Source organism: Plecotus auritus, assembly GCF_963455305.1.
Source record: "Plecotus auritus genome assembly, chromosome: 6".
In the NCBI taxonomy this organism is placed as follows: Eukaryota; Metazoa; Chordata; class Mammalia; order Chiroptera; family Vespertilionidae; genus Plecotus; species Plecotus auritus.
Genome location: NC_137773.1, coordinates 31,647,328 through 31,670,687, shown reverse-complemented (window position 1 = coordinate 31,670,687; position 23,360 = coordinate 31,647,328). Strand labels below are relative to the sequence as shown.

Sequence of the window (23,360 nt, the reverse complement as noted above, 5' to 3'; positions counted from 1 at the left end):
CACTGACCACCAGGGGGCAGATGTTCAATGCAGAAGCTGCCCCCTGGTGTCAGTGCACTCGCACAGGGGGAGCGTTGCTCAGCCACAAGCCAGGCTGACGGCTGACGAGCGCAGCGGCCTGCCTCCGCTGCAGTAGGACATCCCCTGAGGGCTCCTGGACTGTGAAAGGGCACAGGCCAGGCTGAGGAGGCCCCCCCACCCATCCTGTGCATAAATGTCGTGCACCGGGCCTCTAGTTTAGTTATATTTGCTTTATCACATATTAATTCAATCCTGTATCCATGTTATTGTTTTGATGCATTTAAAAGTCAGTTGCAGACACTTGCATACTACACCTCTAATCATTGTAGCATGCATGTCATTAACTAGAGTTCAGCTTTTTAATGGTAAATTTTATACACAATGAAATGTACAAATTTTAAGTATACCATTTGATGAGTTTTAATATATATAGATACACACACACACACACACACACACACACACACACTTTGTAACCCAAACCTCTGTCAAGATACAGAAGATTATATGGTTATCTTTTTATTGAATACTAGAGGCCCAGTGCATGGATTCGTGCACTGGTGGGGTCCCTTGGTCTGGCCTGTGCCCTCTCACGATCTGGGACCCCTGGGGGATGTTGGACTGCCAGTTTCAGCCTGGCCTGTGGGGATCGGGCCGAAACAGGCAGTCCAGCATCCCCCAAGGGATCTAGTAGTGCATGAAGTGGCAGGCAGCTGGGGAGCAGCCCGAGCCACACCGCTCCTGCTCATCCTGGCCCCGCTGCACCTGCTGCCGCTCGGTAGCGCTGCTGCAGAGGTGGGAAGAGGCTCCCACCACCAAAGCTGTGCTCACCAGCCGTGAGCCCCGCATCTGGCACCTGTTGGTCAGCTGAGCAGCATTCCCATTGTGGGAGCGCACTGACCACCAGGGGGCAGCTCCTGCGTTGAGAGTCTGCCCCCTGGTGGTCAGTGAGCATCATAGCGACTGTTCGAGTGGTTGACCGAATGGTTGACTGATTGGTGGGACACTTAGCATATTAGGCTTTTGTATAGATAGATAGATGGCTGGTATTCTGGTCTTTTGAAAATAAAAGCAAACTGAATAAACATTATTTGATACTTGAATCAATATAAGGGGAGGGTAGACTGAGAAGACAATGCAGATGAGTGATTGTGTTTCTAATAGTATTTCCTAATTTGCATGGATCAGTTTGCAGCTTATAGGCACTCAGTTTTGTGGATTTGAGGAATATTTTTAAAATTAGAGACATTTCTTAGAAGGTAAGTGCTCAGCAGTGAATATGCTGCAACTGAATGTTTTTTCATTCAATAAGGTGATTAATTCTGGGTATTTGGGGAGCCATGAGGAGAAGCAGGTATGTGAAAAGCTTGTTCATGTGTTGATAAATAAGGAAAGAGAGCAAGCCCAGGGTCAAAAGATGTGAGAAAGTAGAGAAAAGTTGTGGGTGAAGGAGGAGATAAAGTGATTTTCCTTGTTGAATAAACTGGATCATGATCTTGGAAAGGCAATACCAAGAAAGAAGTTTTTGATTTGCAAATTTTGGGCCATGTGATCTACAGGTTCTGTTAAGAATAAATGTGTATATTCTTTCAGACAGGTTAATTTTGAGCAACCTTTAGATTTAATAGAGATTTTAGTAATAAGGGAGGATCACTATCCAGCAACCACAAAACAGCCCTTCTGTGTGCACTGGACTGGTGGGTTATCTTTGTGTTTTTAAATTCTCATATCTCCCCTATTCATGCCCCTCAAATAATTCTGGCAGGTCTACCTATGAACCAGATTTGTCACAATTGGAGGGGCTGCTTCCTAAATTAGGTGTGGTAGACTTGAAGTACATTTTTTCTAAGCAAAAAAAAGAGCATCATAGTGATCCTTAGAATGTATTTTGTTCTAAAATTGTCAGAAGCTCAGATATCAATGAGATTGTTTATTTCTTTTGAAAAATATTTATGATAATGGATAGATTATGTTGTCCTATATGATTTTATTGAACAAGGAAAAGAGACATTACTTGATTTTAAGTGACTACTTTACCCAAAAGGAATTTTAGAATTCCTTCTAAATCTTTTGAAATTTAGCCTTGATTCATAAAGCCAAACCAGAGAAATGTCATGTCTAATATTATAATACATTTTATAAAGAAGATTACTTGACTATGAGAAAATGTGGTCAGGTTTACAGCAGTAGTACATATGTTTTCAGGCTGTTGGCTTGTTAAAAGCTCTCACTAATTATCAATATTCATTTTGGAGACTACTAGTATACATGAACTTAGTGAGGAAGTAAGACTAGAAAGTAGAGAGTTTTGGGGAGCAATACAGGGTCTAACATGTCTTTAATGTGATTGTACTCTCTACTTGATGAATCTGTCACATTTAGTTCTCCACATTTTGCTATTAAAAATAACAAACATTTATTGAATGTTTACTTTATTCCAGCCTATTCTCAGGACTTTACATATATTAAATATCCCTGTGGTTGTTACTGCTATTAATTTCCTGTTAGGAATGAGAGGCCCAAGGGTTGTCCGGGATTATAGGCCTAAGTGTGGAGCATAACTCAATCCTTGTGCTCTTTGTTCCTGTTGAATTATAGGTGGTTTTTCTAATGGCGTGTGGAATGTTTTAAATTTTAAAGAGATAGTTAAATTTCTGACAGCTATTTAGATCAGTGAAGGCTTTATCTTTTTAAATGTGTTCTTTTTTAGGAAATTAGTTATCTTATAGATTCTGTTTCAAGGAGTACACTTATGATATCACCAGCACAACTAGAGATGAAGCCTGAAATATGCTTCTCTTTGTTCATGATGTAGTGGAACATTTTTTAGTTTTACATTGTACTCTTAATGTTGAAGATTTGTAATGTAGTAGAGGAGATATTTATTGGTGGATGCTCCTTATGTGATGGGACACTATATTTTGGGTCCCAGGGATGTGATAAGGAGGAAACATGGACTCCTAAGTAGGTGCGTGTTCATTCTTGCTGGCTTTATAGGTTAGATCGCCACAAAGGTTAGATCACAACAAAGCATGCACCATGCTTTTGTAGTTTCCTTACCCATACCTTTTTCAAGGATTGACATGAAGAATAAGTCTGTCTTCTCTAAAACCTCCTTGGAGATACTGTCTGACATGTTTCCTTATTGTTCCTGTAGCTGGCTGGCTCTGTTTTATAAATAATTCATAGACTTTTGCACTTAAGTGTCTCTCTCCCCAAATAAACTAGTGTGCTTCCTTTATCAGATGAAAGAAGTGTCTTCCCCACCGAATAGGCCAGTTTGCTTCTTGGATCAGTTGAAAGCTGTTGGCTTTGTTCTTTGCCATGACCACCAGGAAGATCAAGGCCAAATTAGTGTATACTAGAAATAACTATTTCATTGTTCTACTAGGGCTTTTTTGGTGAGTTATCAAAACCCTTAGGATCTGATGAAATCTCTAGGTCTACACAATGTTTGTATTATTATTTTAAAAGATTCTTCCTGTGAAACATATCCTGTACCCTTAGAGTTAAGAATCCCTGCTTTTTAATCTTTTTACATTCTTATTTCAACCATTCTGTACTTATGAATGTATTATGCTAAGTTTACTTGGCTTCGTAGAAGTAGGTTATATGTAAATGATACATTGTTTTCAGAAGTTTTAGTGGGTGAGCAGTTGCCCTATGTGTTTGGCAGCTCAGGCCATTGAAAATGTTTTTATCACACAAGGAGCTTTTGGTTCACATGATGATTAAACAGGTGGGCTAATATAAATGGCTGTAGTGTTTTTGTCTGATGATTTTCCAGAAAAAAAAAACAAAAAACAACCTTGAGGTTGTGTGTGTGTATGGTTGTTTTTTTTTTCACTGAACACAATTGTGAATGGGTATTCGGTAAAGTTGTGACATTTTTACCTCTCTGCATTATGGTTCTTGGTAACATCTCTGAATGAAAGTTGTAAAAAAGCCTTGGGTATTGTCTCTGGGGCTACACTAATATAGTCCCCAAGTATGGGAAGAGCCTTTTCTCTTTGGATGGTGATTGAGCCACTGGCCCCTGTTGTCAGGCTTGTTCACAGGTCCTCTTTCATGTTGGGTTTCTAGTGGCAGGTCTGAGTTGGAGACCATGGGCTAGGCTTTGCTCTTGGGCCTCCATGTATATTGGGATGGTATATTCACTTTGTGGACATTGTACTCGCCTTTGGAGATCACTTGCTCTTTAGTGTTTCCTTCAGGTAGGGCCGTGGTCGGCAAACTGCAGCTCGCGAGCCACATGCGGCTCTTTGGCCCCTTGAGTGTGGCTCTTCCATAAAACACCACAGCCTGGGTGAGTCTATTTTGAAGAAGTGGCATTAGAAGACGGTTAAGTTTAAAAAATTTGGCTCTCAAAAGAAATTTCAATCGTTGTACTGTTGATATTTGGCTCTGTTGACTGAGTTTGCCGACCACTGAGGTAGGGGAAGGGAAGCTCAACATCTGTGAGAAGTGTTCCCCAAACAGTGGATCATACAGAGGAACTCATGTTAAGGAAAGATGTTTGGAATAGTTATGACTTTCACCTCCTTTTCCCTTCTCTCTTTGTGAAAGACAATTTGTGGTATATTTTGTCTCTCTAAGGAAGACTTGAGTACCCAGCTGGGTAGATATATTTAAAGAAAGAAAAAAATGTATTTAAACAGACCTTGAGGAAATCTGTTATAAATTTGAGTGTGAATCTGAGAATGATGTGGTATTGAGGCAAAATTAATTAAAATAACTGATAAGGAAATCAGATGTAGCTTTACATGGGATTTTCAAGGTTAAAATGTATGAGAATTATATTAATAAGCTGTTCTTTTAACTCCAAAAAGTATAGGAATTTGTTCCTTTGTACAATTTGAAACCACCATCACCTATGCCCTCTAGTACATACTGGATGAGTTTGAGAGTAAAATATTGTGCTGTGCTTCCTGCCTCTGCCCTAGTTACTGCTGAGGTTTGTGGGACGCGAGCTCTCTTAGCCTCTCTGATTCCCTTTTCCCTGGATGTTGGGACAGCGGGTAGCCTTGTTTCTTTCTGCCTATCTGGTCTTACTGCAGTGCTCTAGGCCTGGAGAAGCAGTAAGTGTATCCTGGCAAGTATGGCAGACTCCTGACAGTCAACTCCTTAAGGCCAGGCAGTTTCTGTCCCCATTGCTGCCCAGGCATAGCATCCTGTCCTGGGGATGTTTACTTATGCCTATTGAGGAATACTGGTTAAAAATCTTGCCTTCCTTTTCCCTATCCATGTTTAGTGAACTGGCATCTAGGGTAGAGTAGCTCATGTAGGGATCCTAGAGAATGCAGCATGTTTAGTACCTGTGGTCCTCCCTCTCAGGAGTGTTGTGCAAGGTGCTGCTGGGTTGTACCCCGGTGAACCCCAAAGGTAGAGGCCAGGTTGCTGTTTGCTGGGGATAGGCAATTGAGTGCCTTTTTTGAAGCTCCCCAGGCTGTGGCAGCAGTCTGTTGTTAAGGAGGCTGGGGAACATAGGCAGTTGTTTGTCCACTTGCTGAGGCTTGTGACAGAGCAACTTCTTATTGCATGACTTACTTATTGGCATGGTGGCTTTTTAGTCAGCTCCCCTTTCGCCCCCTCACCCCCTTACCTTTACTTTCTTTTTAGCCTGGTTTTGCCTATCTCTGAATGAAGAAAGGTGATGATTAGCTGCCCTTTTTTCTGCTGGCATATTTGGCATTATAGAGAACATGATACAAAACAACTGTTCATTTAAGGTTTCTATATCTGTCACAAAAGGTTTTTCAGGTTCCACATGTCAAAAATGATAGGTTATCAAGGAAAAGCTTTAAAAAAAAAAGACATTCATTTTTTTCCAGTATACACGATTTTAATAACAAAACTTTTTTGTATAGTACACTCTGTTAACTATCTCCCTCAACCCGCCCCCCCCCCCATGTAATAGTATTTTCTCAACCCACTTGCCCCCCCAAATGGCTCTTAAGGTGATTAAACACAATGTGTTTGGACTGTACTTTTGGTTTCCAATCTGTGTTGATAGAAAGGTTCAACAAACATTCCATAGGTGAAACTTTTTTAAAAAATTACCAAGGAAGGATAGACTAGTTGAAGGAAGCAGATGTTTCCAAATGTTTGCAATAACAGTATGAAAGCTTAAACATCATTTTCTGTTTTTGTTTTTTTTGCCTTAAATTATTGGCCTTATCATCCTTGTCTTTTTCTAGTTGAAGCATTTTAACCAGTAATATACGAAAAGCATGTCTCAAAACAGATTTTTGAGACAAGTCTGCACTGTATTGCTCTATTAGGAAAATGATCATGTAAGTCAGCTTCTAAAATTATTCTTTCAAATTTTATGCTGATAGCTACACTTTAGAGGGAGAATAGAGCATTTATAGCCCTCCCCCCCTCCCCGACTCTGTGTAGGAAGTATAGAAAATGAAATGTCTTTTTTAGGACTCAGACCTGGTGTTACATGGGGCTCATTTTTATTGGAAAGATGGAATCTCGCTCTTGGTGACTAGCATCAGAATAAGCAGATGGATTTTAATAATTAGTGGAGTTGGGAAATTCAGTCAATTCCATTCATTAAATTGGTACAGAAATTAACTTAGGCACATTAAGAAATTACATGTGTTAGTGCAGATTTTTGGCTTAAAAATTAGTATCTTTGCTATTTGATGTTGGCAGTGGGTATTCTCTCTGAATTGTGTGTGGATTTGCAAATTTGTCAGCCCACTCTCATTTTATAAAGGTGATTGAAATCCCTGGCAAACTACAGAAATATATATAAATGATTCCAAACTAACTCTTGATTACTAGGTGGGTACAGTATATAACCTTTAGCTTTTCTTTTTCCAGAGATTTAATTATTTTTCTAGTTCTTGATAAGTGGTCATTTTCCTCTAATCTTGAAAATGGGGGAGGGAAAAACGCAGTTGGTGGGAAGAGGAGGCTGAGGAGGATAAAACTAAACCGAAAAACAAAAGCCCTAACATTGGGTTAGCAGGATCTGCAGTGTAGCTGCGATGCTCTTCCACTCTAGCCAGTTGGTAAACAGAGCACATATGACTAACAGTCTCATCTTCAAATCTGTGCTGATACTGAAACACAAAAAGACCCAAATTAAAAGGAATACTGCCTTCAAAAGGCAATTCAAAAGGGAAGTTTGTGCTTTAATGAAAAGGGGACATGCTGGTTGGCATTCTTACTCACTTTTCTCAGAGAGCATTACCAAAAAAAAAAGAAAAAGAAAAATATGCAGGGCAAAAAATCAGTTATTTTTCATTTTGAAAGTATGCCGGGGTGGCCTTGGTTCTGCTGTTCCCTGAATTACTAAATGGCTTGCTTTTCCAATTTATTTTCTACATACATTTTTACATTTGCTGATTAATGGTCCATTTTACTAACTGTAATCTTTAGGATTAATGTGGGGATTCCCAGCCAGTGTTTCTCACCCTTCTACTCACAATTTCAATTAATTTGGTGTGGTGGAAATGATAGAAAATACTTTTTTGCTATTCTTCAGGGCTAATGGAATCTTATATATTCAGGATAGAATATTGTGACAAAGCTTTTCTCTGACAAATGGCCATGGTTTGCCTGATAAATGAGTTGGTAAATTTTACCTTGTGGAGCTCTCATTTGTAATGGGGGTTTCAGATCCAGCCCTGTAGGGAAGTGGTGAGCTGTGCTCTGTGCCATAAAATCAGCTTTTGTCTCTGTCCAGGCAGGCCCAAGATCTGGTTTAACAAGAAATGAAATGCTCACTGCTCAAGATCACCTGAACTTTACAGACAGAGACTTTGCCAAACTATTTTATCCACCTTAAGAAATGCAGAGAATACATTTTTACCATAATATGTGATCTTGTCTGCATTTTACTGAGACATGTTTTTGTGTTTTTTTGAAATGTAGACAGACACCCCTCTCTTAGTATTAAAAAGAAAAAAAAATACAATTAAACCTCATAGGTTAAACTGTAGTCTTAACATATTTTCAGTTCAGTCTAGGGAAGAAAAATATGCCTTGAATGAAGGATATCGTGTTTTAATGGTCATATTAAGGAAAAGGTAACTTTCTTCTTTTATGGTAGTGGTTTTCTCTAAGGATTTTTGCCTTTTTCACATACAGTTGTATATGTCAGTTGTAAAAATGCTCATTCTTCTAGAATCAAGTCAGTAGTCTAATGTCTTGGGTTTTGCTGCTACATACATGGAACTTTGTTTATGGAAAAATTCTGTGTGAATTGGTAACTTGCATCTGAATCTTAAATATGTTATAGTTTCTCCATAGAAATCATAATCGAAGAAACGCAATACATGTGGTTCTTTTTCACATGAAAAGTGTGGCATCATTATCATTTATCATTTATTATGGAATGTTTATATTAACACTAGGGTACCTCCTCCTCCTCCCCATTTTAGCTGTAGGTCGTGGGGCCTTGCCCTGTAGATAATGTACAGCTACCCTTTTGCCTCACTCTTGGCTGCCTCTTAACTTCAGCTAACCCGTTTCTGTGAGTCAGATTTCAAAATGCTGTCTTTCCCTTTCATCCCCCTCCCCTCTATGCCACCTTTGAGTTACCATTGCGTGGCTGTATAAGCATGTAGTTAGTGTTTTACCATAAAAAGATTTGCCTCGGTAATCTGTTGTTCCTTTCACTTGGAAGGAACTGCTCTTATAATGTATCCTTATTAAAAGGCCAGGTTTTAGAATATAACATTTTTGAAGTGATTTTTAATGTTCCTTTATAATATATATTCTATTAAGAATCATTGTTATGCCTGTTGCTAGCTAATTATTTTTTATTTGGCTCGGAGGTGTGATGATTAGGAAGAAAACAGAAGAGTTTAAATCTCTTTGTAAGGCAGCTTTGATCATGACAGTTGAGAAAGGGAGAGGATGTTATGTGTGCTTTCAAACTAAAGGGAGCAGGTCCTAGGATTAAGTTGACTCAGTTTCTCTCTTTTCTCTCCAAAATAATTTCTAAATCTTTTTTCACATATAAATGTAAATATAGGATTTAGTGAACTAATAAGTAAAATGGTAATGTAATACTAGTTTAAAATAATTGTCTAAATGCCACAAAAGGTCAACATGTTCATTATAAGTTAAACTAGAGATGTATGATACAAAGTCAGTGTAATCATTTAGTATTGAATTCATTGTAATGAGACCTTTTCCACATTCACTTGGATTCATTGTTTAAATATATTAAAGAGTTACTCAGCTTATTAGAATTACATAAAGGGTTCTGATTTCATGATGTGGACTTTGATAATATCTATTAACTCAGGCAAAAACTCTGGAATAAGAGTGTTTAATATTTACCAGTCTTCAGCATATATGAAATTCTACTTCCCACACTGGCAGTAAATTGTAAATTTAAGTAAATACCAGATTATCATAGAACTTTGTTAAGTCTCCTTATAAGCAACAAGCCAATGGTGGTACTTGGGATGGAAAGCAATGATCAAACAAGTATTGATCCATATCTTTTTCTGCTCGGTAGCTTCTTTCCAAACTGTTTTCAGTAGGAAAAAAAAAAAAATAGCATATGCAGACCTAAGTGTAAATGTTTACACTCAATAGTATATAATCACATACATGAAATGCCATAATTTGAAGTAAGCATTTTTAGACTTTCCAACAAGATTGCAAATTAATGTGAGCATTACTTCATTTAACACTTAAAGTATGATTTCGTAAAAAAAAAAAAAATTAAAAACACTTCAACACTTCAAAAACTTAAGTCTCCACTTGGTTTTGAAAATTAGGCTTAATGTCACCATTGTTAAAAATTAGATATTTAGCCCCTACTATGTAAAATAGGTTACTTATCTGATGTAATTTTTGATGATAGGTAGATATTATACTTCACATTCTTTGTATGGCAGTTGCTGACACTTGCACTGTCCATAACCATTAATGATGATGAAGGGTCCTTCATGGGTGGGTTCATATTCGTTATACGGTCCTTGGTCTGACATGTTTGACATATGGAGTCGTGTTTGGGATCGGAGCTGCCTGTGGTTCTGAATCATTGAGCACTGTCTAATTCTTCTTAAAGTGGGAGGACAGCACTTCCTGGAGATGAACACTATAAAAATAATAAAAAAGAAAGAAAACAATAAAGCCATTGTTCCTGTAATTACCCGCTGAGTGAAGATGGCATTGTCTGGTTCGGGAAAGTGTTCCTCAGTAGTAACTGCTATGCCTGCAGTAGTTGGGATTTCTTTGTCTCCCACATGGTAACTTGATGAGCTTATTCTTTTTGTATATTCAGTGGTTGGATCTCTATAAGTTGTAGCCATGGCTGTGATGACAGTGGTTGATAAATTCCAGCAGAGCTGAAATCCATGGACTGCATCTAGTATATCCTCTCCTTGGGTGTGGTCAGGACTGTGGCATAAGATGGAATGCTCCCACCGACCTTGGAAATTGCCCAGCCAGGAGGCCAAAGCACATATTCTAGGGCTGCATTCCCACAGATTACCAGAGAGGCCAACAGTTGTGAGGGATCTCAGGGAATTTAAGATCTTGGAATCCAGGTTGTTTAACTTGTTGTTATCCATTAGGAGTATTTTAAGATTAGGCATTGTTTCAAACACTGTCAGATCGATGGCTTTGATTTCATTTCCAGTCAGGTCTAGCTTTTCTAAAGTGCCCCAGGTCCACTCCATCCCACATGTCAAGTTGCTGATTTTGTTCCATTGTAAGAAGAGCGTGTGCAGACTGCTTAGACGTAGGAAATGAGCAAAATTAATCTTCGTCAGCTGGTTGTGCTCTAGGTGAAGCTCTCTCAGTTTGATTAATCCTGCAAATCCATTGCGAGCCAAACTTCGCAAACGGTTTGTGCTCAAATCTAGAAACTCCAGACTACGACAGTCCCAGAACAAGCGTACTGGGATAGTCCGCAGGGAGTTGGACCGTAAATGCAAGGTCTGCAGCTTCCGAAGGCCATAGAAGAGCTCTGGGTGCAGAGATGACAGCTGATTAAAAGACAGGTCCAAATTTTGCAGATTGATCAGTTGGGTAAAAGTTGTATTTGGCAAGTAAAATATTTTGTTGGAACTTAAGATTAATTCCTTAAGTTTATATAATCCTTGAAAAGCATCTTCTTTTACTGTTGAAATTTGATTGTGGTCTAAGTGGAGCCAGGTAAGTTGACTGAAGCTGGCAAATTGATCCCTTTCAAGCTCTGTGATGTGATTGTGCCTCAGGGAAAGGCCCAGAGAGCCCTTGTCTGTGGTGTTTGGCACTGAGTGGAAGCCCTGAGAGTCGCAGTAGAAGAGCAGCTTCTCGCAGCGGCATTTAGGTGGACACGCCATTCCCAGGGCAGGCAGCATTTTTAAAACCATACTCATTGCATATATTGCTGCCAGCATAGGGGCCCCTAATGGCCACTTGAAATGTAAGCCTGCAGAATATAATTTAAGGAAAACAAGAAGATAGGATATTTTTAGCAGAATGTATGAGCTATTAAAAAATGAACATAACAGTATGGTGAAATATTTCACTGCATATAACTTATTTTTCATTTGCTGCAGAAAAATTAACCTTGTTAGTATGACTGGAACAAAACTTAAACCATTAAGAAGATAAAACATAGCCTGTTATCATCAATATATGCTTTTACCTAAACCTCAGGATCCAAAAATGTGACAGTGATTCCCCTCATAAAATGTGAATTCAGTGGTTTATTTTAAAAAGCATGATTTGTTGCTGACTGTACAAGGCACATAAATGCATGGACTTACCCATTCTTCTGAGCACATTGGAGGCTGCATTCAGTCGCGGTTGTTAGACTCAACGCAGTGAGTCTGTAAAAGGCTCTAACATGCAGGAGCCTTTGACCAGTTTCCTGTTTTCTGTGTCCCAGGCTTTCTGAGTAAAATTGAATCCACCAGGGTGAGTTGTTTTTTTCCTTAGGATATTCTTCTCAATAGCGTTGCTTTCATTTTTCGTGACACTCTGTTCCCTTAAATCGCTTCTGAATATAAGTTATTAATTTCGCCCTCCTCTAACTGCTCAGCTGGTTAATCAAAGCATCAGTCTTTCCTTTCTGCAGCTGTTAGTTCTCTCGGTCTTAACTTGTTGATGGCAGATGGGTGGCTTGTTGCAGAGAAGAGCTCCTGGAGCAGCATGAGTGCATTTACTGAAAAGCTTTTCCGAGAAATGGCACAAGAATGGATTTGCTTATGTGCTGCGACCACACAGAACTGTATATAGGCTGACGTCACCGAGTGACGTGTCTTTTGTTTGGGTTTTCCAGAAGCTTTACTGTTGTAAAGCATGATGCTTTGTAACAGTATCGGGTCATTGTAAGACCCCCTATTACAATAAAGCGAGAAAGAAGAACTCCTGACTTAAAAACATGGTATTTCTTCAGTGTAGGAGCAGCAGTGAGGTTGTAATAAAGACTGCATTCAAGAAGACCCGTCTGAACAGTGAGTTGGGTTAGCAGAGTGATGGTTTTTAATGCCTGTGAGAGCCAGTGTCAGACTGCCGATTCTGCATAGAAAGATCATGTAAATGATCAGGAGCCTGCAGGATTTATGAAGTGCTGATCTAACGGCAGCCTATGTGAGTTATTGCCCGCTGCTCTGGTAGTTTGGGAAGCTACTCAATCACCTTGTTGTCATGCTTGGTTAAAACAGAAGTATGACTACAATTTGCTTTCAGTGTGTTGGTAAACTAGATAAGTGGGGTTGGCTTCTTTGTCACTAAGAGCTTAACACCACAAACCAAGAATAAAAGGTGGAAAAGCTTGCAAAGCATTTGATTATTTTGTTCTTTAAGACTTTCAGAGAAACTCTAATTTAAAAGATTTCTCCTTCTCTGTCCTATTTTATAATAATGTTTTATCACAGGAGAAAAGGGTAGGATGATACAGTCACTTAATACTGCATGCCCTAAGCCTTAACAGTGGAACATAAATGATTTAGGAAAAGTGATACAGCATGGCTGAATCTAACACAATCCCTGTATTTACCTCAGAATCTTACCTACTCCTTCAACTGAAAGCCTCAGGTGATGCTGGGATTGGGGCATTGTGGTACTCAAATAATAGAACATTTATTTGCACGCTTAATAGCTCCTACTGGCACCCTTAACAACTGACTTTAAGTGTTTTAACTTGACCTAACTCTATCTTCTTGCTGTTGAATAGTGTCATCACTTTTCAGAGCTTGGTTATGAATGTACAGCTCCATGGTTAGTGTTGTGAAAGCTATTTTAGCATGAGTCAGGGTCATATTTTCAGGCCTGACAAAGGTACGTTCTGTTACACATTTTACCTTACTGATTTGGCCTTCCATGCCAATTTCTCTTATACCATTGGCACTTATCCTTAACTAGAGGCCCGTTGCAGGAAGATTCCTGCAGTAGGGCTTCCTGCGGCGGTCTGCTTCCCTTCCTTCTCCCCTGCCCCGCCTGTTTCCCTCCCTTCTCCACAGCCCCGCCTGCTTCCCTCCCTTCTCTGCAGCCCTACTTGCTTGCTTCTCCGCAGCTTCGCTCCCTTCTGCAACGCTTGGCTTCCTTCTACGCTGTCTTCAGTCTTTGCTCTACTCCTGGATATGCAAATTAACCGCCATCTTGGTTTGGTTAATTTGCATACTCATTCCTGATTGGCTGGTGAGCGTGGCTGGTGGGTGTAGTGGAGGTACGGTCAGTTTGCATATTACTCTTTTATTAGATAGGACGGGTCTTGTCTCACACCTGAAGGCAGAAATCTCAAAACTACCCATGTCGTCTGTGAAACATCATTGGCCTGTTGGCTTCCATGGCCTTCATCCTACGGGCATGTCTAAAAAGTCATTGTTTTAAGGGGCATAGATTCTGTGTTGGATTGTGGTACTGGAGTAAGAACTGGAAGACTTCAAGGCCACTCCCTTGGGGCCCTGTGTAAAGCTGTTTTGAAAATGCCACAACTGCAGGTGTGTAGTTTTAGAAGTAGACCCCAAGATGGTATTAAAAGTATGAGTTTTGTTAGGGAAAATGCCTGGGAAGTATAAAGGAAGAGAGAAGACAGCATGGATACCCTGAGGGCTGGTAGAGTCGTCAGACCACAGGGCAGGTCTGACATCTCTGAAAGCAGTGGAGAAGGAAAGATTGGACAGGTAGGGTTTAGACAACAGTTTCCCCAGGCCAAAGAAAAGTCCCCAAACCAAAGTTGCCCATGAGTGGAACCCCACATTCTCAGGAATGAGCCCACATTAGTACTCCCATCATTTTCCTGCTTCCTGGTTAAGAAACAGAGCAGAGTTCCTGTTAGATTTCAAGGATGCTCAAGACCAGGGATCCTCAAACTTTTTAAACAGGGGGAGCCAGTTCACTGTTCCTCAGACTGTTGGAGGGCCGGACTATAGTTTAAAAAAAAAACTATGAACAAATTCCTATGCGCACTGCGGGCCTGGGATGAGTTGGCTGCTAAGCAGGACAGGCAGCGGCACCCGGCGGGCCAAATAAATGTCCTCGGCGGGCCACATGTGGCCCGCGAGTCGTAGTTTGAGGACGCCTGCTCAAGACTAACCTTGAGCCTTTCTGTAGTCTAGCTCTCTATAAGCTAAAAGTTCTTAACCTGGATTCATAGACTGTCTTGTGGAATTTTGTAGCTTGTACATTTTTCTGTGAATGAGGTTTAATCAGATTCTTAGAGGGTCTGTGACCTTAGGTTTCAAAGTTACTGTTCTGCAGGAACTTGATCCCAAAACTTCCAATGGGGGAATCTGATAAAGGTGGTCTCTTTAATTTACTTTTTTAAGGAAAAGAAGCTCTTGGGATACTGTAAATGTCTGCATTGAAGTCAGCCACCCTTTAATGAAAAAAAGAAACGTTTGCCAGGCAGGAGGAACTGGATTAAATTCTTCCCTGAAGTAACCACTTTAGTTCCATGTGGAGAAAAGCATTAGAGTCCATTGGATTAGAACAGCCATGATTAGGAATGAGTTATATGTGAAAATTTAGAAGGAATATAATCTCCTTCCTTTTAGACTCTTGGTTCTCCTTTCTGATCTCTGGGTCACTTGGCCTACATCTTATATACTAAAAAGTGGGAAATACTTAAATTATTATTATTTTTTTTAATTTAATAAATCTTTATTGTTCAGATTATTACAATAGTTCCTCATTTTCCCCCCATAGCTCCCCTCCACCCAGTTCTCACCCCTCCCTCTGTCTTTACTCCTCCCCCCACTGTCCTCAACCATAGGTGTACGATTTTTGTCCAGTCTCTTCCCGCACCCCCAATACCCCTTTCTGCCTGAGAATTGTCAGTCCCTTCCCTTTCTATGCCGCTGATTCTATTATATTCACCAGTTTATTCTGTTTATCAGATTTTTTTTATTCACTTGATTTTTAGATTCACTTGTTGATAGATATGTATTTGTTGTTCATAATTTTTATCTTTATCTTTTTCTTCTTCTTCCTCTTCTTAAAGAACTAGAGGCCCGGTGCACGAAATTCGTGCACATTAAAAGGGGATTAATTAGAGGAAATAATTTAATATTGCTATTTGCCCTTTCTCTATAATAGAATTGTCAGAGATGAAAGAAAATTAGTAAAATGTATATGAAAACCTTCCTCCTGTCAAAGTCTGGGGCTCACCATGGGACCCAGAGTCAAGTTCTGCCTACCCACATGCACCTCAAAATCACGTGAGACCCAGACCCAGCCGCCCCTCCCCCCCCCCCCCATTGGGCTAGATCCAGACCTGGCCAGTCCCACCCTTGTCAAGCCCTGCCAGGCAGGGGGTGTAGCCTCAGGTCCCTTGGCCCAGCGCCAGGACGGGGGGTGTGGCCTGAGGTCCCCTGGCTTGGTGCCGGGGTGGGGGACAAGCCTGAAGTCCCCTGTCAAGCCCCACCTGGTGGGAGGCATGGCCTCAGGTCCCCTGGCCTGGTGCCAAGGCAGGAGGTAGGGCCTGAGGTCCCCCAGCCTGATGCCAGGGCCGGGGGCATGGCCTGAGGTCCCCTGTCAAGCCCTGCTGGGTGGGGAGCACGGCCTGAGGTCCCCTGTCAAGCCCTGCAGGGGCAGGGGAGGGCGTAGCCTCAGGTCCCTGCTGATTGCTTGTTTTTTATTTTATTTATTTTATTTTATTTTATTTTATTTTATTTTATTTTATTTTATTTTATTTTATTTTAAATAAATCTTTATTCAGGTTATTATAATTGTTTCTCCTCCCCCCCCCAACAGCTCCCCTCCACCCGGTTCCCACCCCACCTTCTACCCTTACCTCCCCCCCACTGTCCTCATCCATGGGTATGATTTTTGTCCAGTCTCTTCCTGAACCCCCCCATACCCCTTTCCCCCTGAGAATTATCAGTCCACTCCCTTTCTATGCCCCTGATTTTATTATGTTCACCAGTTTATTCTGTTCATCAGATTTTTTTTATTCACTTGATTTTTAGGTTCACTTGTTGATAGATATGTATTTGTTGTTCATAATTTTTATCTTTACTTTTTTCTTATTCCTCTTCTTTAAGAATACCTTTCAGCATTTCGTATAATCCTGGTTTGGTGGTGATGAACTCCTTTAGCTTTTTCTTATCTGTGAAGCTCTTTATCTGCTCTTCAATTCTGAATGATAGCTTTGCTGGGTAGAGTAATCTTGGTTGTAGGTTCTTGCTTTTCATCACATTGAAAATTTCTTGCCACTCCCTTCTGGCCTGCATAGTTTCTGTTGAGAAATCAGCTGACAGTCGTATGGGTGCTCGCTTGTAGGTAATTAATTGTTTTTATCTTGCTGCTTTTAATATTCTCTCTTTGTCTTTTGCTCTTGGCATTTTAATTATGATGTGTCTTGGTGTGGTCCTCTTTGGATTCCTTTTGTTTGGGGTTCTCTACGCTTCCTGGACTTGTAAGTCTATTTCTTTCACCAGGTGGGCGAAGTTTTTGGTCATTATTTCTTCAAATAGGTTTTCAGTATCTTGCTCTCTCTCTTCTTCTGGCACCCCCATAATTCTGATATTGGTACGCTTGAAGTTGTCCCAGAGGCTCCTTACACTATCTTCATATTTTTGGATTCTTTTTTTTTTTCCAGTTGGGTGTTTTTTGCTTCTTTGTATTTCAAGTCTTTGACTTGATTCTTGCTATCCTCTAGTTTGCTGTTAGATCTCTGTATAATATTTTTTATTTCAGTCAGTGTATGCTTAATTTCTAGTTGGTCCTTTTTCATATCCTCGAGGGTCTCACTAAATTTATCGGCCTTTTCTAGAAAATTCTTGAAAAACCTTATAACCATGGTTTTGAACTTTATATCCAGTCGTTTGCTTTCCTCCATTTCTTTCATTTGTGATCTGTTTCTTTGTCTCCACATTTTGGCTGCTTCCTGGAGTTGATAGAGTGGCTTTGTGTGCTAGGTGTCCTATAGGGCCCAGTGGCTCAGCCTCCCCATTTAACCTGAGGTGGACACTCTTGGTGCACCTCTTTGTGGGCTGTGTGTACAGTCTTGTTTTAGTTAAGCCTTGATTGTTGTTGGTATCACTGGGAGGAACTGACCTCCAGGCCAATTGGCTGTGAGGATCAGCTGTGTCTATGATGGTAGAACTTCTGTCCTGGAGACACCCTTATGAGAGAGGACTTGCAAGAGCTTCTGTGCTCAGCTTGGATGCGGCGGAGTCTCAGGGCGGAGCAGACAGCATTGGTTTCCCGTCAGCCCGGCCCTAATAGGCCCCTGTGTCTCAGTGTCCTGTGGTAATCGCTGCAAGCACCTCTGAGAGAAAGCCGCCCTTGGGTTCTGCCCGCTGCCAGACAGTCCAGTTTCTCCCCGAATGAGTCTGAGTCCCCAGAGTCTCGCCTGGAACTGGAGTTCAGCGCAGTTGGGAGCTTTTGTCTTCCTCCCACTTGAGAAAGCCAGCCACGCACTCAGTTGCCAGTCCTCTCCGCGCGTGCGCGCCTCAGTACCTCTGCCTCCTGCAGCTCCTCTGAGTCTCAGTGTGCTTTTCTCTTTCCTTCTAGTTGTAGAATTTCCACTCAGCCAGCCTTCCTGTGGTTCTGGATGATGTCCATTTTGTCTTTTAGTTGTAGCTTTGAAATTGTTGTGCGAGGCAGCAGTTTAGGTGTTTACCTATGCCACCATCTTGGTTTCCTCCCCGGGAAGGCTTTTTTGAACAGTGGAAATACTTAAATTATATTATCCCAGTACAGTTATTATAGATTTATGGGCAACAAAAATTACCCAGAGAAGCACCAATGGAATCACAGGTAATTATTTTTTATGCATGTGGAAAAGAGGGCAATAATATGGTATCACAGTACCCAGAGTGCACAATTCCTTCTAGGTCACCAGCCGTCTTGCTCACTTGCCCTCTCTTTGAATTCAAAAGATTCAAGCAGTGGAACCAAAGAAGATAATAGTGCATGTCTTAAAATTGGTGGAACACATAGTTCCCATTGATGGAATTTTGTAATATTATTATTTCTTTTTAAAATATATTTTTATTGATTTCAGAGAGGAAGAGAGAGGGAAAGACAGGTAGATACATCAATGATGAGAGAGAATCATTGATCGGCTGCCTCCTGCACACCCCCACTGGGGATCGAGCCCACAACCCAGGCATGTGCCCTTTAGTCGAACCTGGGATCCTTTAGTCCAAAGGCAGACACTCTGTCCACTGAGCAAAATCAGCTGGGGCTGAAATTTTGTATTTTTTTTATCTTTACCTTTCTTTAGCTAAGAGAACTGAATAGAAACCCATGTTTTTCCTGAATTAAGTTTTTTCTTAGTTTCATTTTAGAACAGCTTTATTCTGCATACATATGTCTTTGAGTTAAAGTGGCAGTACAACCTCTGAAAGGTACTTCTTATATCATTTGTGTAAATTTTCATTACTTTAGTTGTTCATGACAAGGCAAAGGAGCAGTAAAATCTAACCTGACCATCTCTAAATGGGTTTAAGCAGATTAAGTGAGTCAAGCAGCAGGGCTTTCGTGCTGTAGTTAATGGCATTCCTCAATGTGAAAGTTCGCTTTTAATGTGTGTTGATGATTAGGTAGAATTACTTCTCTACTTAGAGAGCACATGAATAGAAATATACATGGAATCACTTATTCTTTTGTGGTACAGACGGAGCTTGATTTTGCTTTATATTGAAAGATCAAATGGTTTGTTAATCATGCCAAACTCCAAAAATTGTCATATCCCAGCACCAGAGGTCTCGCATAGAGGTGCTCTGGGAAAGTATGTTAAAATAAACCTTGTTTGCCCAGCTATGTGGCTCAGTTGGTTGAGTCTCATCCATGCACCAAGAGGTTTCTGGTTTGATTCCAGGTTAAAGCACACACCTGGATTGCCGGCTCAATCCCTAATAGAAGGCATGCTGGAGGCAGCTGGTCAACGTTTCTCATCGATGTTTTTATCTCTCCCTCTTCCTCTCCTTTCCTCTCTTTCTAAAAAATCAATAAAAACATATTTAAACAAACAAACAAACAAACCTTGTTGGGTCCTTGTCAGATAACTCAGTTGGTTAGAGCATTGTCTCGATAAGCCAGGGGTGGGGAACCTTTTTTCTGCCAAGGACCATTTGGATATTTTTAACATCATTTGCAGGCCATACAAAATTATCCTGTTATACGTTGCTGTAAAAAAGAAGGAACTCTTACCATTTGCAACAGCATGGATGGGCCTGGAGAACATTATGCTAAGCAAAATAAGTCAGTCGGAGAAAGATAAATATCACATGATCTCACTCATATGTGGGATATAATGAACAACACATACTGATGAACAAAAATAGATCCAGAGACAACAAAACACTCAACAGACCGTCCAACCTCGGAGAGAAGGGGGTGGGGGAGGGTAAGAGATCAACCAAAGGACTTGTATGCATGCATATTAGCATAGCCAATGGGACACTGAGGTGGTGGGGGCTTGTCCTAGGAGGTGGGAGTGGCGGTGGAGGGGGTTGTCAATCGGAGAAAAAGGAGACACATGTAATACTTTAAATAATAAAAAAAATTAGCCTGCTGTAGTTGGTCAAACATTTAATTAACTCACGCCTAATGACTTGGCAAGGCCAAACCAAATGATTTCTCAGGTCTTATATGACCCATGGGCCAGACGTTCCCCACCTGAATGATAAGCCAAGGTTCCGGGTTTGATCCCTTGTCAGGGCACATATAAGAATCAACCAATGAATGCATAAATAAGTGGAACAACAAATCAATGTTTCTCTCTCCCTTCCTTTCTCTAAAATTATCAACAACAATACCTTGTTGCTGCCAGTCTTGATCACCATTTGGAAGATATCCTTGCATTTCAAAAGTGATAGTCTTTAGGGTGGAGGCCCTAGATTTTTTAAAAATATGATTTTATTGATTATTTTACAGAGAGGGAGGAAGGGAAAAGGATAGAGAGTTAGAAACATCAATGAGAAAGAACCATAATTGATCGGCTGCCTCCTGCACACCCCTTAGTGGGTATTGAACCGGAAACCTGGCATGTACCCTGACCAGGAATTGAACTGGTGACCTCTTGGTTCCTGGGTCAACACTCAACCATTGAGCCACACCAGCTGGGTAGAGGCCCTAGATTTTATGGATCTGAGTACATTCCTTGCTAAGAACCTTTTGTGATTCCTAGTTGGCAACTTCCTACTTGGGCCTATATAGTATCAAGATCTGTATTAGAGGAAGTGGATTTTACAGCCTTTATTTTTTTGGAGGGAGGATGGGAGAAGATTATGGTAAATCCTGGAATTGTTCACTGCTTTCAAACATGCATGCATTTGGAGGCAAATGTGTAACTTTTTTTAAATTTTTATTTGCTCTTTAAAAACAGGAAAAATTACTGGGGTTTTGTGCTAAACACTAACTTGTTATCTTTGAAAGAAACGGAATCTATCTGACTGAAGCACATAGAATATGTAAGGATTGATGGCTTTACTAATCTGTCATGTTGGAGGTGGGCTCAATAGTAGTTGATACAACATGAACAACATAAACTGATGAACAAAAATAGATCCAGAGACAGAGAAACATCAATCAGAACGTCAAACCTCAGGAAAGGTAGGGGACAGTGGGGGTAAGGGGGAGAGATCAACCAAAGGACTTATATGCATGCATATAAGCCTGATCAATGGACACAGACCACAGGGGGTGGGGGAATGAATGATGAATGGGAGGTGGGGGATAATGGGGGAATAAGGACACATGTGTAATACCTTAATAAAGAAATTATTTAAAAAAGAATAGTTGATAGTCCCAGGTAGAGCTAGAGGATCTGAGAGCATTCAAAATTCTAGGCTCCTAGAGTTTTGTTTGTTTTTTTTTAAAAAATAAATCTTTATTGTTGAAAGTATTACATATGTCCCTTCCCCCCCCCCCCATTGCCCTCTCCTACCCCCTTCGCCTCAAGCCTTCACCACCCTATTGTCTGTGTCTATGGGTTATGCATATCTATAATAATCAAAGCATAATATGCTAATTAGACCCGATGGCCTTCCAGACGAAGCCAGAGCTGCAAGGAAGCCTGGGTCCCGGGTGGCTGGAGGGAAGCCGTGCTGGCAGCCAGGGGAAGGAAGACCTACGTTTGCACGAATTTCGTGCATCGGGCCTCTAGTATGTATATAAGTTCATTGGTTGATCTCTTCTCCCCCCTCCCTCCCCCAAGGTTTGACAGTCTGTTTGATGCTTCTATGTCTCTGGGTCTATTTTTGTTCATCAGTTTATGTTGTTTATTAGATTCCACATATGAGTAAGATCATGTAATACTTATCTTTCTCTGACTGGCTTATTTCACTTAGCACAGTGGTCGGCAAACTCTTTAGTCAACAGAGCCAAATACCAACAGTACAACGATTGAAATTTCTTTTGAGAGCCACATTTTTTAAACTTAAACTTCTTCTAATGCCCCTTCTTCAAAATAGACTCGCCCAGGCCGTGGTATTTTGTGGAAGAGCCACACTCAAGGGGCCTAAGAGCCGCATGTGACTCCCGAGCCGCAGTTTGCTGAGCACGGACTTAGCATAATGCTCTCTGGGTCCATCCATGCTGTTGCAATGGTATAGATGTACCACAGTTTTTTAATGCATTCATCTGCTGATGGGCACTTAGGCTATTTCCAAATGATAGCTATTGTAAATTGCGCTGATATGAATATCGGGGTGCATATATTCTTTCTGATGGGTGTTTCTGAGTTCTTGGGATATATTCTATAACTGGGTCACTGGGTCAAATGGTAGTTCCATTTTTAATTTTTTGAGGAAACTCCAAACTGTTTTCCATAGAGGCTGCACTAGTTTGTATTCCCACCAGCAGTGTATGTGGGTTCCCTTTTCTCAACATCCTTGCCAACACTTGTCGTTTGTTGATTTGTTGATGATAAGCATTCTAACAGATGTGAGGTGGTACCTCATTGTCATTTTGATTTGCATCTCTCGGATGATCAGTGACTTTGAGCACTTTTACATATGCCTTTTGGCCTTCTGTATGTCCATTTTGGAGAAGTGTCTTTTAGGTCCTTTGCCCATTTTAGGCTCCTAGAGTTGTGTTATGATCACAGGGGACCACTGTTGAGTATGGTATATCAGTGTTGCTGGGAATCTTTTCTTTCAAAAGCCTTTAAAAAGAAGACTCTCCACATTAGGCTCCCAGAATCCTTCCACCCCCTTTTTTGTTGTTAATTTTCACCCAAGGGTATTTTCTTCATTGCCTTCCAAACAGAGTGGAAGGGCAAGGGAGAGTTGGAGAGATAGAAGCATCAATGTGAGAGAGACACATTGATTGGTTGCCTCTTGCATACATGGACTGGGGATCGAGCCTGCAACTGAGGTATATGCCCTTGACTGGAATCAAACCAGGGACCTTTTGGTCCATGGATTGTCTATCCAACCACTGAGCCAAACCAGCTAGGGCCAGAATCCCCGTTTTGTTTTTGGATTTCCTGTTCCCCTTCCTATTTTTGAATGATTTTAATTTTTAAAAGTCCTTTTGTTTTTTGGTTAGTATAACTGAGAAAGCAATAGGAACAGTGATGATTACCTTAGTGATAGTGTGTGTTCCTTTTGATGCTGCAACTTACAAAGTTTGGGGTTTCTTCCTTTCTCTTTTTTGGTTGAACTATTTGAATCTTATATATGTCCCCTTTCCACCCTTCCCCCCATTGACCCCTTCTAGCCCCCCCAACCCTATCCCCCTACCCCAGGCCTTTACCACCCTATTGTCTGTATCCATGGGTTATGCATACAAGTTCTTTGTCAAATCTCAGAGGGAAGAGATCACCCAGTCTGAGGTTCTAGTTTTGGAGGCATGTGCTTCTGGCCTTTGTTGCTCCTGGGATGTTGCTGTATTAGGATCATGTGACAGCCTAATTCTGCAGTGCTAGCCTTGTATTCTGTGCCCATGGCTAGGTAGTTTGTCAGTAAATC

At 40.8% G+C, this 23,360-nt stretch overlaps 2 protein-coding genes across 10 annotated transcripts in view; one reads left to right on the top strand and one right to left on the bottom strand.

Annotated features, from left to right (window-relative positions):
• Positions 1-12,237, bottom strand: part of LRRTM2 (leucine rich repeat transmembrane neuronal 2) — an 88,970-nt gene extending 76,733 nt beyond the window's left edge. For 4 of the 6 annotated variants that reach the window (XM_080673004.1, XM_080673005.1, XM_080673003.1 and 1 more), the window contains exons 1-3: positions 11,757-12,226; positions 10,152-11,416; positions 7,623-7,736 (exon numbers count right to left, since the gene is read on the bottom strand). In XM_080673004.1, the coding sequence (XP_080529130.1) occupies positions 7,653-7,736; positions 10,152-11,416; positions 11,757-11,760 (1,353 nt within the window). In that variant the 5' untranslated portion in view covers positions 11,761-12,226 and the 3' untranslated portion in view covers positions 7,623-7,652. Of the gene's footprint in view, positions 1-7,524; positions 7,737-7,902; positions 11,417-11,756 lie in introns of those variants that run through there. The other 2 variants (XM_080673001.1, XM_080673000.1) reach the window with 2 other exon arrangements.
• CTNNA1 (catenin alpha 1) overlaps positions 1-23,360 on the top strand; it is a 198,832-nt gene that overhangs the window by 109,525 nt on the left and 65,947 nt on the right. The window contains exon 1 of one of the 4 annotated variants that reach the window (XM_080672999.1): positions 12,279-12,446. The exons of the other annotated variants lie outside the window; for them this stretch is intronic. The gene's annotated coding sequence lies outside the window, so the exon portion shown is untranslated. Of the gene's footprint in view, positions 1-12,278; positions 12,447-23,360 lie in introns of those variants that run through there. 4 annotated transcript variants of the gene reach the window in all.